The sequence below is a fragment of the Oreochromis aureus genome, linkage group 7 (genome assembly GCF_013358895.1).
Source record: "Oreochromis aureus strain Israel breed Guangdong linkage group 7, ZZ_aureus, whole genome shotgun sequence".
Taxonomy (NCBI): domain Eukaryota; kingdom Metazoa; phylum Chordata; class Actinopteri; order Cichliformes; family Cichlidae; genus Oreochromis; species Oreochromis aureus.
Window position 1 is genome coordinate 21,299,679 of NC_052948.1, and position 16,236 is coordinate 21,315,914.

Below are 16,236 nucleotides of genomic sequence, written 5' to 3' on the forward strand. Positions count from 1 at the left end.
TACAAATGTACAGGGTTCTTCAAATGCTCGCTATGTACAGTCTGCATCTTTATCAAGCTACCAGACACTTAGGATACATAAAAATCTTGAATATTAAATTAACAGGATATACTTTTGGCTTCTTAGGTGGAGCAAGCTGACATTTTGCCCAGTGAAATGATCTTCACAATCAAAGAACCGCCTCAGCACGGTCATGTGGTCAAGCTGACAACCAGTCCAGACGCTGAGGCCTCACCTGTCCTCGACTACATCCACTCTTTCACTCAGGAAGATATTGATGAAGGACACATTCTCTACGTGTCTGCACCCACCCAGGTTTTGCTTTGTTTTTTCCTTTCAGTTGTAATTAGTCAATTACTTCTTCTTAATCCCGTTCCCTTTAATATTCACAATGAAACTAAAACTAAACGAAAGGTGACCACAGCTTCTTTGAGGTACAAGGTTTTTCTCTGAACATAAATAAATTATTTCCTACATTTATCTCTTTCAGGGCCATGATGTCTTCACATTGGATGTCAGTAATGGTTTTAACACAGTGGAGGACCTGCACATGTTTGTGAACATCGTGCCCCGGATAATCCCTGTCCAAGCCCTCAACTTTACTGTGAAGGAGGGCCTCAGCAGAGTAATTAATGCAGACATTATTAACATCTTGGACCCCTTCTACAACTCATCAATCATTGAAATTTCCGTGGATGAACCACCACAACACGGGGATATCCGCTCCATGAGTGAAGAGGAGCTTTCTTACTTTTCATTAGAAGAGGTAAGCAGACAAAGTACATATTTAATGAGCTCTTCTGCTCTATGCATGTCATTTTTGACGTTCGTTATTTCCAGTACATGCGTACACCAATGATACACTTCCATTAACTGTGACTACCTGCCAGAAATGTCTAACCTGCCAGCATCATGAGGAACGAGCACGTGGAGGAAGAAGAATCATTATTGTAGCTACTCAGAAAGTGGGTTTTGAAGTTCTATTAAAAATCTGACATTTGTTGTTGCCCTGCAAATTGGCAGGAAGAAGCAGTGCAAACTTTTTATTTACCAAATGGCTGCTTGCACCAAATGGTTAGCTTATGTGCAACACATGTGTTGCCAAGTGGCCCAAAACATTTGATTTTCAGTAAAACATTGTAAGGATTAAACAGATTTCTTTGTGTCTTGTGTCCATACAAGGAACCTGAATTTCATTTGGACAAAGATTCATATATTTTTGTCACACTGAGTCCAAAAATATTCTCACAAGAAAAAAAAAAGAAGCCATCAATGGGCAGTGTAACATCTTTCTCACACTAGTAGGAAAGGGCAGTTGTTCAAGAGGATTACCACAACAATGCGTCACTTTGGAACTTTTCTCAGCTACTACTCGGTGCTGTTTGGATTTGTGTAGCTACACCAGATGGAGAGAGGAGAGAAAATCTGGGAGCTTCTGCAGCACAGCTAGCTCGTCTCACTCCATGTGGTTCAGACACCCCAGCTTTAGGAAAATATGAAAAATGCATGAGTAGTTACCGGTGGAAAAACCTCATGCATTCTGAATGGACCGCATAGTTGAGTGGAGCTAGTTAGACATATATCTTATAGCTCCTACATCTAACCCACTGCTCTGCTCTACTTTGCTGAAGCATTGTGGAAAAACTGACGATGCCTTTGGAGCGCCTGCAGCCAGAATAAACTGGCTTGCTGAATTCCTATAATAATATGTGAGTGCACACAAGCTCTCCCACACTTTACTAGACTCACTCATGTTGTGTCTTTAAGAGTCTAATGTGCAGCTCCAATGAGTCTACTGCAATGAACGCTGGGGAAAAAAAATCTTGAGACTTTTTTTGACATATTTGTACTTTTTCTTTTAATTTTTCTTCAAATGTTATACTCAGAGAATCCAGTCCAGTTAGTTATCCCAAATAAGAATTCAGGTTCAAGCCTAATTTTGAATATTTTGTGAGTCAAGCCGCAATTATTATAAAAATAAATATAAAATAAATATTTTAAATATATATAAATATTGTAATATATAAATAAAATAATAAATTAAAACAGCTTAGAGGGGAAAAAAGCTAGTGCTGCTTTCTCCGGCCATCTGTTAGCGCAATTAACCACAAAGCAGGTCATGTTATTCGTTAGATAATTGTAAAATACTCTAAAACATAAAGTCAAGAAGTCCAGCTGAACGACCTGAATTAGACGAGGTGATGCTCAGTAGACAGCTTGCAGCAACAGTCACCTCTCACTCTAAGCAGGCGTGCTTTTATCACACACTAATGACCAAATCTGCTTTTGTACTACGCTTTAAATATTCCACCATAAATTAGGAAATTTAGAGTCAACGAGGACTGTCTAGCTTTTGGAGCCAGCCTCAAGTGGCCATTAGACAAACTGCATTCTTATGGGGACTTTGTGCATTGGCTCAATTTTTCCCATCCAGAAGGTGCCACATGGGAAAGCTGTGTTTTTTTCTGCTAAGTTCAATATTATTTGAAGCTCAAGTAGGAAAGTCCCCAGATGTCACTTGGGAATGCACACTGGACTTATTAGTAGTAGTGCTGCAATGAAGACATCAGTTTGGGCACTGAGGTTATGTAAGCCTACGGTAACACAGAGGAGTCTACTATGAGAAAAAATTGTGACTCATACAGATTCAAGTGAATGCCTGCCACAATAATTTCAATTAACTTTATGTGCCATGTGGTCCAGATGGGACACAAGCACAGAATCTGTCATATGAACATCCAGTAACATGAAACACTTTGTTCCAATATGTCTTTGTTTTAATCAGTTTCAGCTTTCCATCAGGTCTCCATTAGGTCTGCAGTAACCTATTAAAGTCTGCATTGTCTTCTTTATATTTTCACACAGTGCATGTTTTTTGAACACAAAGAGCATGCCTTTGCAGTTTATACTCCATAGCTCAATAGCCAACCAGACCAAGAGACTTTTCATCGGTCTAAAATTAGACTAACATAAAGTCTGCAGCTAGTAATAAACACAACCATACACATCAGCCTTACTGAGTTGGCCAAGTGTCCAATTACCAGCAACTGTTTATTGTTCCAGCAAGCAGGCTGATTTTCTCTCCAACTTTCCCTGATCAGTAATGATGATGAGGGTTGTTATTCCAAAAGGATGCCAGTCATATGGAATCCATTCGCCAATTGCTGCTCTCTGAAGCAGGTCCCTTCATCTCTGTGGCTTTCTGGCTTTTGTCTAGACAAAGATCTAATTGTTCTCTTTGCGGAGGAGTGTTCTGAATCTGTAAATGTGTCAAAAAGTATCAGCGAAAACGGATGTTTAAGTTAAATTATTTGAGCCAGACGGCAAAGATTTTAAACAAGAACGCAGAAAGGGAAAGCTCTTTGTTCGGCCCAGCCACAGCCGCTGTTTTCTGTGTACTTCCCTTAACAATGGACGACTGACTCCTTTCTGCATCTGGTTTCTCTCAAGGTGTCATCTCACTTGCTCCTGAGCTGCTATCAGACAGACATTTAGGCCTGATTATAGCTTTTTCTCAACTTTGAGAACTGGTATCATATTATCTGGTTGGAGAAAAACATAAATAATACAGTGTGTGCTATAAACAATATATTCTTCTCATCCTTTTAAACTATAATCCTTTTAAAGAAAATGTTTGAAACTATACTTTGAAACACTTTCTTTGCTAAGACGTGTCCAATGAATATTGGGTTACATCTAGAAGACACTGGGTCTGGCTTCACATTTTAAAAAAAAGGAATAGCTATCCAAAAGAAAAAGTCTATCAAAAACTCCACTTACCAGCAACTCTACTGCCTGCTTACATACGGTAAGTTGTTTATTTAATCAATGCAAAAGACCGATCTTTATGCTGAGCTGGGGAAACTGTCTCCTGGCAAATTTGGCATATTTAACCAATTGATTTATGACCCAGACCAGAGAGTAGTATTTATCTTCTCATCTACAGTAGCTCCAGACAAGAAAGCAAAAGAGCCTATTTGTAGACTGCTTTTAAAAGTTACAAAGAGCATTGTAACAAAGTGCAGTTTCAAGTTGTTCCAAGCTCAATTTGGTGGACTACCCTTATCAGTGCCTTGATTTCGTTACACTTGACTGTAATAATACAGTATTGTGGCAGTAGTTTTACTGTCTCACTTGCTGTGAAGAATAAGCATATTGTGCTCCATACGTGACGAACACTTTGAATCCATCCACGTTTCAAACTACAGCCTTGTGCAAAAGTCTTGAACCGACCCTCATTTTATTTTTCTACAAAAATGGAAAATAGCTGCAGCGATTCTTTTGAAATGTGCAAACACAAATGGTAAAACAATGTTTTCAGTAAGCTTGAAAGTCAGTATTCAGTGTTGGGAAGGTTACTTTTAAAATGTATTCCACTACAGAATACTGAATACATGCCCTAAAATGTATTCTGTAACGTATTCCGTTACGTTACTCAATGAGAGTAACGTATTCTGAATACTTTGGAATACTTAATATATTATCATGCTGTTTACAACTACATGAATGTCCTATTGCTGTGATTTATTACTGTTACTGAAGGTACGTAGTACTAAAACGTAGTAAAGGGACCTCTGGCTAACACGTCCGGTTCCCTGTCGGGCTGGTAGCCGAAAACTAGCTTTACTTTGTTGTCTGGGTCAACTTTGCTTGCGGGAGACAGAGAGGCGTTGAAAGGCTGCTCCAACGGAACTTATTTTTCGGAGGAAAACACGAACACAGTGTACAGTTGAGTCTTAATAGCTTACTTACAAATGGGCTCGGCAGGCACTCTTCTTGGCTGCAGTGGTTATTATTATATTTACATGCTTCCAGCTCCCGTTTTTGCTCCGTGACAGCTCGGACTTTTCCTTTCTCTCCCTCCCTCGCTCACAGAGACACATAATGGGTATGGCAGTCCATTCTCGCTGCAGCACGGACTACACTGCCCATCAGGCTACATGCTTTAGAGCTATGCCTGTAGCATTCTGCCTTTTAGCTTAGCACAACAACAACAACAAAAAAGCGCTCTCTCACTCAGGAAACACGCAGAGAGAGAGAGCGCGTCACCCTGTAACCATGGCAACCGTAACGCTGCCGCCTGGAACAACAGAATGTAGCTGTCAAACAAACCCAAACAATCCTGACCGCGACAATATGAAACAGGAAAGTACCGCCGTGTATTCCATTTATTTCAACAAAGTAACTGTATTCTGAATACCACCTTTTTAAACGGTAACTGTAACGGAATACAGTTACTCATATTTTGTATTCTGAATACGTAACGGCGGTACATGTATTCCGTTACTCCCCAACACTGTCAGTATTTGATATGACCACCTTTATTCACAGTCTGAACTCCCTCAAGCTAGCTTTCTTATCATTTCTTTAACCAGTCGTCAGGAATAGTTCTCCAGATTTCTTGAAGGACATTCAAAGCTCTTCTTTGGATGTTTCTGAATTTTGTTCTCTGAAAAAGATGATCCCACACCGCTGTTTTTCTCTCCAGGTATGCTTTTGTTGCATTGCCAGCGTGTTTGAGATCACTGTCATGATGAAGAATGAAGCTGTTGCCAATCAGACATTTTCTGTCATTTTCTGTATGCAGTCATTCTCAAACTGTGGTATGCGCACCACTGGTGGTACGTGGGCTCCCTCTAGTGGTTTGCAGGAAGTCTCCCCCCAAAAAATTAAGATTAAATAATATAGCATGTTCTGATTGAGGGATTTCAGAAAAATTAAAACGTATAGCTCTGCTATCACTTCCGACATAAATGAAGACAGAAAACAAAACAGCAGTGACATTTGTAGGGTTACTGAATTTGGGCTAGCTGGTATAATGATGTGCTGCATGGTGGCTAACTACGCAGCTATGGTTAGCATAATGCAAATACATTGAAGCTGGAGGATGAAAGCTAACTTTTTTCCATTTGATAAAAGTTAACGTGAGGGTTCCCGATGGTTAGGGACAAATGCAATTGCATGGCAGGATGCTGTAAACAGACCAAACTTCAGTCAGGAGAACAACTGAGATAATCCATCCACAATACGAGGTTAGTCATTCATATACTGCTGCATGGGCTGGGCTGTAGTTACATCGTAAGGTTTTAAAAACTGAGCTTTAAACGTGAGAGAGGCTGACAGTGATCACTGACTTTTTTAGGGGCTTGTTCAGATTAAATAGAACAACAAAACATTAAAACATGTTAAAAACACGACAGCCTTAATAAACTCAGAGTAGTTTGGACCCGGAAGCAGGGTTCATAGTCATCACTTAAAGACCAGATATCCCACCTGCTGTGAACGTTTTAATGCAGTACGGTTGTTATTATTATCACTTGTCACATCCTGTTTATGACAGTTAAAATAAATAACATTCATATAAGAAATAAAATTGTCTTGTGTAAACTGTACATGGTGTTAAATAGGCATTAACCACTGTACTTTAATGTCAGTTATAAGGGTGGTACTTTAAGAGCCATATACTTTATGAGGTGGTACTCACTGTGAAAAGTTTGAGAACCACTGCTGTATTGCATGGTGGATTAAAATGTGATCAGCAGTACTTTTCTGTGTTCATAATTCCATCAATTTTGACAAGATCCTTAACACCACTGGCTGTAATGCCAAACCATGACAGAGCCTCCACCATGCTTTACAAATAGCTGTAGCAATAACAACAATTTGAGCCAAAAATTTGGATTCATCACTCCATCAAATCTGTTGCCATTGATTTCTAGTCCAGTACTTGCCTAATTTTGCAATCCTCGTCCTTTTCTCTGTGTCTCTTCCTTAAGAATGGTTCTTTGTTGTCTGTCATATGTTGACCTGTCACCTTGAGTTAGTTACATATTGTTATAATTAAATGATCGGTGTTCAAACAAAAGAAAAAAAGCATTCCTCTGACAATGCACAGCTATAAGTACTGGTCTGACAATGAGTGGCAATAGATTTTATGGAGTGATACATTTTTGGTTCAAAGTTTGGAGCCAGTAGCTAAGGTCTTTTGTAAGACCTTGAGAAAACTATTGTTCAAGATCACTTTGAGGAATGGCTCAAGACTTTTGAATAATGCTGTGTGCAGGTCATGATCTTGAGTTCCTCCTAAAAGATTTATCCAGGTTTATAGAGAAGTTACAGCTCCCTGGTTTCCACTGTGTACACATGTTAAGAGACACAGTCACACTGTAAAATCTAATCCCACCTTTTAAGTTCATCTAACCTTTTATTATGTGTTCTGCCACTCAGGTATGATTCATGATGAGATCTGAATGACAACTGGCATCCTTTTGGTCTCTTGCAGATGAGACATGGAAATGTCTACTACATGCACGACAGCACAGAGAGCACCGAGGACAATTTTACACTCTCGGTCTCTGCTTATGAAATTGGCCGCAGGAGCCTCCCTCTCACCATCTGGGTTACTGTCATACCTGTCAACGATGAGCCCCCGAAACTGACACGCAACACCGGAACAGAGGTAATACTTTGCTCTTATGAACGTGTGATAGATGACCAATTCTCCCACATGCTCATCAAGCCAGAAAAGTTAACATATTGAAACCCCCTTTATGCTTATAAAGTGTTGTACATTTTACCCGATGACAATTCAAGCTGACCACCAGCTTTCATTCCCTGTGAAAGAGAAAAAAGCACATGTTTATTGCAGTGTTTGATAAAAGTGTATATATTTGGTCTCTCTGCTGCAGTATGCAGGAAGAGAGACCTAGTTTGACTCGTGCATGCGTGATTGACAGGCTACAGGCATTACCACCTGCTTCAAACTCTGGTCTGATGCTCAAGCCGCGCAAATATGAAAGAATGACAGATTAATGGCTTTATAACGGTTGATGAGATTCTGGCGTGTTGAAAGGCGGTCAATTTAGCAGAATTACCCCATAGTGCTTTGTGCTTTAGTCTTCATTTAGTTTGATTTTCCAACAAAATAACAGACAGATCTATCTATCTGTAGAAGCTGATAGATTAATCTTCTCTGAATGAAATCTGTAGGCTTTGCTGACAGTTCTCACATCCATACACTATAGTTTCAGCCGCAGTAACAGTCCAAAATCATGAATCTTGTATGAACTGCATATACAATTTTCTCCACGCGGTAAGGCAAATGAATGCATGGAATTCGTACATTGAGTCTGAACTATACAGACCTCAGACATGCACCGTCTCCCTAAGAGTATTTGCTTTTTTAATAAAGTGAAAATTCAGAATGTAAATCGTGCAAAGTCACGTTACAATAGAAGGGCAGTGATTCACCACTGCGTGCCCACTATAAAGCGTCAGGCAGAATTTCAGGTATACATTTTTGAATATGTGTCTACATTTTCCATTTTGATCCTGCACTGTCACTTTTCTGAGGGGTAAGTTGTGCTTGGGTTCCAAGTGAAATTACAGCATAACGACACAGAAGTTTGATGGACGTGCATATTTGCTTCTCCCCGGCGATTTGGATAATGTTTCATAAGTTGGTAGTGGCAGACTGTCAAAGAACGAAACACCTCCGCACTGAATTCTTAGAACTTTATGTTGTAACAAAAAAGGTGTATATCTAGCAGGGAATTTGAATGACTCTGCTGTAGGCTTATAATGAGTTTGTGGCAAGCTTTTAAACTGATTTACGTCAGTCATGAAAGAAAAGTTTAGGGGGGTGAATAACGTAGATTCTACAGCAGGAGTAGTCACGCAGTCGGAAAAAGTCGACAGTAATCAGCTCACAGAACTGGAAACCAACTGTGTCATTCAGCCCTCCCCGCTCTGCCTGTGGCTCCTCGTCTCCCTGGCAACCCGTATTTTTGGAAAACCAAGATGGTCGATGAGACCGCGGCTTTCTGGCAGAGTGAGGGCAGCATCCAATCCCTGCGACTCCTCTGCTGCGGCTGCAGAATGTAACATAATAATATGTGGATGTCTAACCCGCACAGAGCAAGGGGCTGGCCCAGTGGCACTTGGATTGATTTAGAGCAGGAAGTGTGTGTGTGTGTGTGTAGTGACCTCTGTAGACATGATGACTAACACGACCGTGATCGGGTTCTGCTCAGTCTGATCACATTTGGCCCGGTGTTGCAGGATACAGCTGGTCTTGATTAGAATTTAAACCCTGTCTGTCTTCGTCTGCTTCCGCCTGACTTTGCTGTGTTTCTGTGCAGAAGCGCCTCACTCTACCTGCCTATCTATTTCGCTTTTGCATCTCTCACATTTTACAAGATTACTTTGACTTTGAGTGATAGCCTCATTACCCTCGCTAAGTAGTTTTGTTTAATCTCTCATTACAACACAAAGTAGGAGCGAGGGCATGTAGTTAACCTGTATCTCTGAGAGGAATGGGCTGGACGAGGGGAGGAGAAATCGAAATGAAATAGCATTATTCTCACTCTCAACTTTAGCTCCCGCTCCCCAGTATAGAATTACGAACACATTGGTGGTCTTGTACTTAAACATGATGCCTAGGCAGTTTTGGATGCAGCTGCAAACATCTGGCGCCCCTCAGAATCTCAGACGTTTAGAGGATGATGTTGAGTCACTGGCAAACAAAGTCATTTGCCTATGGCAGCTACTTCATTACTCCCTCAAAATGAAATGCCAGCCATTATCTCCAATCAGATTGAATTTGCGGCCCGTCCTCCTAGGTGCTAAATGCATTGATTGTTATATAAACTATCAGTTTGCGAGACCATTTTCAGATTACCTGCCCTAGATTGGCTGTGGTTGAGAATGGGCTAATGTGGCCATCTAGTGTAAAGGACCGGGAATTGCTCTGTAATAGCATCGCTCAACTTCAGCCTTCTAACAGTATAAATTCTGTTTGCCATTAGCAAACATATACCTTTTTGTGAAAAAGGTACAGTACACATTTCAGCATTTAATTAGCATTTGATGGATCTTGGAAAACACAAGAAAACATTTGAATGGGAAACAGGGAAAAAACTGTTTGTGTACTAAATCCTACTGGAGACCAACAGGAAAGCTTCTCATGTCAGCCTTTGTAAAACCTTAGTTAAACCTAGCTCCTATAAGAGCTGGCATTTAACAGCAATCTCTTTGTAAAGGTGAATAAATCCTGGGCTTTAGATGACTTGAGAGCTTTTCTTGAGGATGTGGTAGGCTGCTGTCGAGCAAACAGTTTTCAGCATTAACATGATTATTCCCACAGATAATTGCCAGTAGCTTGTCCCCTCAGCTTGAACGATGGGACACCAAATTTGTCTGCAGAAGTGCTGCTTAAAGCTGAGAAATTGTCCAGGTGGGTGGTGCTATTTTCAGCTGAGTCATGTCTGCATACTGTACACCGAAGGCTTCTGCGAGAATAGGGCTAAAATAGAGGGGTGGGCATGCACTGAGCAGCTGTCTCATCCATGGTGCAAAGAGGAAAAGTGGGTGTTCTGCCTTAAGGCAATCCACTTGCAAACCTGTCTGACAGAGTCCAGATTTGGCTGGGAACGTTTGGGTTAGTCTGCACTCCCCCACCATCGGTGTGCCCCCGGACAAACTATCAGACTGTGCTTTTTGCAGGCCGCGAGAAGAAAACTGCCCCAAGGAGAACGAGCTCCTCTAAAGCCCCGTATCACAAGATCTCTGCAGGTTTCTGCAACAGCGAGGATAAAACGCTTTCCTGTTTGTTGTTGTAGGCTGATGTGATAGAGCTGTCAGTTCTACCTAGCGACACATGTTTTTGCTCATCAAGGAACTGGACACATGTAAGCTTATTGTCCCTCCTTTTTCTCTCTTAGTCCAGAACCTCTAGACCAAAAAAAATCACCAGGTCCAGTCACAATCTCAGTCTCTGCAGGGACTTCAGCCAGCAGTGCCAGTGATGCCACAGTGTGAGATACATGTTTAGTAGATTTTTTTGGCTCAAAATTCATGAAATTCATGAAGTAGGCCTCTCTCCCCTCCAAGCTGACAGTTGTGGCATTATTCCAAATTTTGCCACATATTTGCTTCAAAACAACCAACTCTGCTCTCCAAGGAGTAGACATGCTCATATAGATGCCTTTGAAGCTATAACTATGTATAACTTAGACTTTCAAAAACATTTACCATTCAAATAAATTTGGGTTCTCTTTAACCGAGGTGTCGAAACTTGTTGTGAACTACAGATGAACCTGTCGGTGTTAATTCTGTTTGACTGTACACGCACATGTTTCAGCTCAGAAATACGCAACACATGGGTAACTTTCACATGAAATGACCCCAGTCTTATTTCCTTTTTATCTGTTGCAAACATAAGTCTAATAGTGTTAAATTAAGTCTTCTTGTATTTCTTGCTTATGTCTCCCTTGTTAATAGACTTCTCCATATTGTAAATGCGTTTTATATTATGCGAGGGACAAATATTGGTCTTTTCTGCCGCTCGACACTGAGATTAGACATATAGATATAGGGCTTTTGTTATGAATGGGACTCTTGATTTATCTTTGACTCAAAGCCTACTTATCTTTGCACTCATCACCATTTTTTAAGCGTTATCGTTTGAGAGCAACAAAGACAAAATCTAGCAACAGAAAAAGCAGTAAGTGTATAATGATGGATCACAGCTTTGAACTGTTGATGCAGTCTGGGCTTTGAAAGGGCTTTGATGGAGTGTCAAATTGAGTGGGATGTTATAAGCAGTGGACTGGAAGGCAACTAAATTATAGACTTCATAAAACATTTGTTATATTGCAGAACTCTGGAGGTATGTGAAAAACCAGAAGTGACATAAAGCACTTAAAAAGACAAAAGCTTCAGAACTGAAGATTAAACTTTCTTTGAAAGCGTATATAATAGGGAAATGGAAGACAATGCGGCCCCAGGGATGCTGATTGCTTGATGAGTCTTAAGGTTTTCCCTCAACATCTATTCCCTGATATTTGCAGCAGCGCCACATTTCTGGAGAATATGGAGAAAAATAGATTTGATTGGCAGATTATTTTGTATACGTCGTACTAAAGATGATTTTCTGCCTGTGATTGCTTAAATTCTATTGACAGTCATATTATTTTAATTTGTCCAGTGAACACATGAGCTAGCATGACATCAGTAACAGAAGCCTTTAATGTAAAGTCCAGCAAATGGGAGGAAAGGAAGCAAAACTAACCCAGATCATGATTAAAAAAAAACTTTCAAAATAAAAACAGGAAGTTACCAAAATACATATATTAAATAAAGAGACGAGACCTGTATACTTGACATAATTATATAGTACACGTGCGGAATTCATTTCTTTATTTAGAAGAATTAATTTGAATGTTTTGTAACATATATTAAGTGAAAAAAGTTAATTTTGTTTTGTTTTTGGAATATTGTACGGGTACTGAAATTGTTATGTATTTAAATGGTCATAACCTGTTACTGTAATTAGAGATGGACCGATCCGATATTACGTATCGGTATCGGTCCGATACTGACGTAAATTACTGGATCGGATATCGGTGAGAAATTAAAAATGTAATCCGATACATTAAATATAAAAAAAAACACCTCACAAAACTTGCGACACGGAGTAACTCGGCTCATAACCGTAGCACGTCGGAGCAGTGTGCTCACGTGATAGAGCGGCTGTGTGTATTTGTAGCCTCCCTACCAAACCAGCATTTCATCTCCGAGGAAGTTATCCCAGAGAGAAGTAAAGCAAGTGTGTAAGTTCATCTCTGAATGTTTGTAAAGCATTCCCATGTTAAGCTTAACAACCGATATATGGAGTGACTGCCTCTCTCTCTCTCTCTCCCTCACCTTCCTGCTGCTACTTCAATCGTGAAACTGCTTAACGATCAGCTGATCGGCTTTTCTGTCGCGAGTCCGTCTCTCTTCTTTGTTTTTGGCCCACTTTGCACCAGAAAGAGGAAACCAGCGGCGGAACAACAGCAGCACCTTTAACCTTGATGAGCTGTTGTTAGAATTTATTTAATATTACTTTCTACACCAGGATCCTTTTCTACGTAGCTGACTGCTGGTAACTGTGCAGGGGCGGATCTAGCAAAGTTTAGCCAGGGGGGCCGATAGGGCATTAACAGGGAAAAGGGGGCACAAAGACATACTTTTCTTTCTTATTCTCATTTAAAATGTCTAGCTTTTAATAAATAATTATCTGAATCTTACACCCAAAGTTTTAATCTGATGTAAAATGTATAGAAGTCCATTACTGTATATAGTAACTGTTAAGTCTAATATACCCTAGTAAGCTATAGTACTTTTTCCTTTGGGAAGGTACCATCTGTGCAGTCTGCAATTCTGTTGAAGAAAGATGTTGAATCTATTTAATTATTCTTGAAAAATAATTTATTTCTGTGCATTTTTTTTCACCCTGCATCAAATTAAAGTTGATTACATCGATTAAGCATCATGACGTGGAGGGTGGGGGGTGGTTCCCTATTTTTTTTTGCTGGGAGTTTGCAACCCTATTAGTTAGGTTGCTTAATATTTCTGCTAAGTACTCTTTAAAATACCAGAATAGGGAGGATGGAGTAGGTTTAAGTTTATTAGATTGATCAGTGTTGCTGAACTATGAAATATTTTGGGTGCAGTGTATTTTTTACATACAGGTATAACAGAATAGCTTTAGTGTTGTTGTTTATTTAAACTTGAGTATGAACTTATACAAAATGCAGCAAGATATTAAAAAAACAGTTTTATTGATTAAAAAACACACTATATCGGATTCATATCGGTATCGGCAGATATCCAAATTTATGATATCGGTATCGGTATCGGACATAAAAAAGTGGTATCGTGCCATCTCTAACTGTAATGTATGTAACAAAGTCATAGTAAAAGAATCCCTATATATTATTCCCCATAGGCCTACATGTTGTCAGTACAAACAACGTCAGTAAAGAACCTAGTTTTAAATACAGCTGTATAGCATTGTTAGCATATAGCTTTCCTGAAGCCAAAAGACCAAGCCCCACCTGGACAGCAAATAAATATTAAACATGTGTCAGTAACTCTTTGAAACCGAGACACCAACCTGAACAGTACAAATAAAACTCATCATGTTAGAACAACAATAAAATCATGACCCAAAACATAATAAAATAGAAACTATTTACAAAAATCATATAGAGGAAGTAAAGACATAAATCAAAACTCAGGAGTATTCATAGTAATCCAGCTCACTATTAGTATGTTAAATCAAACAAGGAATCAACATTTTCAAACACTGTAACAAATCAAATCCAAACAGTTACCCAAACTAAAATGAGCCCATAAAGAACCCTCCATTGAGAAACACATAAACTCTGGGACCAAACCCAGTAAGCATTATACCAGAAGACATGCTAAACATCTGTAGTCTGCCACATTCAGTCTGAGCATGCTAGCATAGCGGCGTTAGCATTCAGCTAAAAGCACCGCTGCACCCAGTTACACTCTCACAGGCACTTCGTCTTGTTGCAAATAATCCTTTATATTTCATTAAGAGTGTTTCCTACCGTAAAGCAGTATTGGTTTTAAATGTGTGAATTACCTACAGCATAAACTTAACTATTAATGTAAGTGTTTCAGCTGCTATTAGAGTCAAACTGAATCCCACTTTAAGACCTGAAACTGTTTGTGTGCCATGCCTTACTTACAATATTTGGTGGTGTGTTTTTGAATCCTCGTGAAAAACAGAAGATGTAAAAGCAGTGTAGACACTAAAAGATTTTAGTACCGTGGCTGTGATAATAGCAGAAAGAGCGGCATCAGTTTTCTCTTTAGACATCGTCCATTAGCAACAGGGTTTCTGATAAACAGCCACCATTAATCTGTCCAGAGAAATCAGTCACAGAAGCTGTGCAACTATTTCTTTTTTTTTTCTCCTTTTGGCTCATTAGAAAAGAATCCTATGCAGATAGTTTGTCTTATTTTTTTATTTTTTTTTTATTTTTTTTTTTACCAAAACACTTTCCAGGCTTTGGCTGTGTTCTTGTCAATGTGTCTTAATCTCCCACCCAGAAATTCAAACCAAGACTTTATGTGACACTGACAGACAGGTTTGAAAAACCAGGTCCAGCCAGATGTGCTCAGTCTCCTTCTACTATGGATAATTTTTTTTTATTAGGAGACGCTGTTTAGCTCACTGAAATTTGCATTTACAGAATTGAATCAGTTAAAGTAAGTGATCCTTGCTTTACTGAATGATTTTCATTTTAGGAGGAAATGCATATCCGGTTTGACCTCATGTATTAAACAGTGATCACATGTTCTGTTTTGTCCTCAGAGGGCAACAATTGTGTCCTCCCCAGTTCGATTACCAGTTTCTGGTCACTGAGCCTGTGCTTTGTTAGGATCTGTCGCTTTCTGTCTCCCAGTGACTGACACTTACCACATTAACATCTACCACCGAAGTGTCCTCTTTTCCTCTGCCCAGAGGCTTTCTGGTCTTTATCCCGGGTCTGTAAAAAGAGGGAGTGTGGTATTGAAGGGTGAATGGCTTTGTAGATCGATATGTACTTCTCACTGCAAGGCACCCTAAGCACACTCTCCCAACTGATTCCAGCTATTTAAGAATGTCTTTCTAGAGATCTGGCCCATTTCTTTCAATTAATGCTCTTTTCAGCCATCCGACCATTAGAAGTCCATTAAGGGCCCTCCACCTAGGGAGAGTCATTCAGTCTGCACTGCTGTGTTCCATCTTCTGATAACAGGCGTGTGTAGACTGCCATGGAGAAATAATTAACCTTTTAAATTCTTACTTTGGAGCTGGCTGCTTTTTGTTTCACGGATAGGCTGGGTTTTCTTTTTGTACTTACCATCGATCGATCGATCTATCTATCTATCTATCTATCTATCGATCTATCGATCTATCTCTCTAACAAATTGTTATTTGTTATTTATGTATGTATTTCCATATATTAAATAAAATGCAGCACAAAATATCATGATACTGTATTGATTTTTTTCCCCGACCCCTAAAGTGTCTTTAACTGTGTTTCTCTCTCCTGTTGTCTTTGGTATTTCACAGGTTTTTGCCGGTGAGGAAGCTGATATCACCTCCAGCATGCTGAGCACTGAGGACGCTGACACTCCCGCAGAGGAACTGGTTTACAACGTTGAAATGCCGATCAATGGGAGGGTTGCACTGAAAGAGGCGCCTGATGATGAGATCCTAAATTTTACGCAGGCTCACGTAAACAAAGGCGAGGTCGTCTTCGTCCACAAGGGTGAGATCATTAGAATTAGAGGTTAAGTGCTCGATCACGCTGTACCTCCGCTGACACGCTGATTACGCTGTGACCTTTATCTGCGTCTACCTCAGAGTGTTGCTAACACGACGAGCTTAAA

At 39.8% G+C, this 16,236-nt stretch overlaps 1 protein-coding gene across 2 annotated transcripts in view; it reads left to right on the plus strand.

The window, feature by feature from the left end:
- The window catches only part of cspg4 (chondroitin sulfate proteoglycan 4), a 75,217-nt gene that overhangs the window by 49,015 nt on the left and 9,966 nt on the right, over positions 1-16,236 (plus strand). For both annotated transcript variants that reach the window (XM_039615821.1, XM_039615822.1), the window contains exons 4-7: positions 127-315; positions 491-766; positions 7,283-7,459; positions 15,917-16,115. In XM_039615821.1, coding sequence (XP_039471755.1) covers positions 127-315; positions 491-766; positions 7,283-7,459; positions 15,917-16,115 — 841 coding nt within the window. The remainder of the gene's footprint in view (positions 1-126; positions 316-490; positions 767-7,282; positions 7,460-15,916; positions 16,116-16,236) is intronic.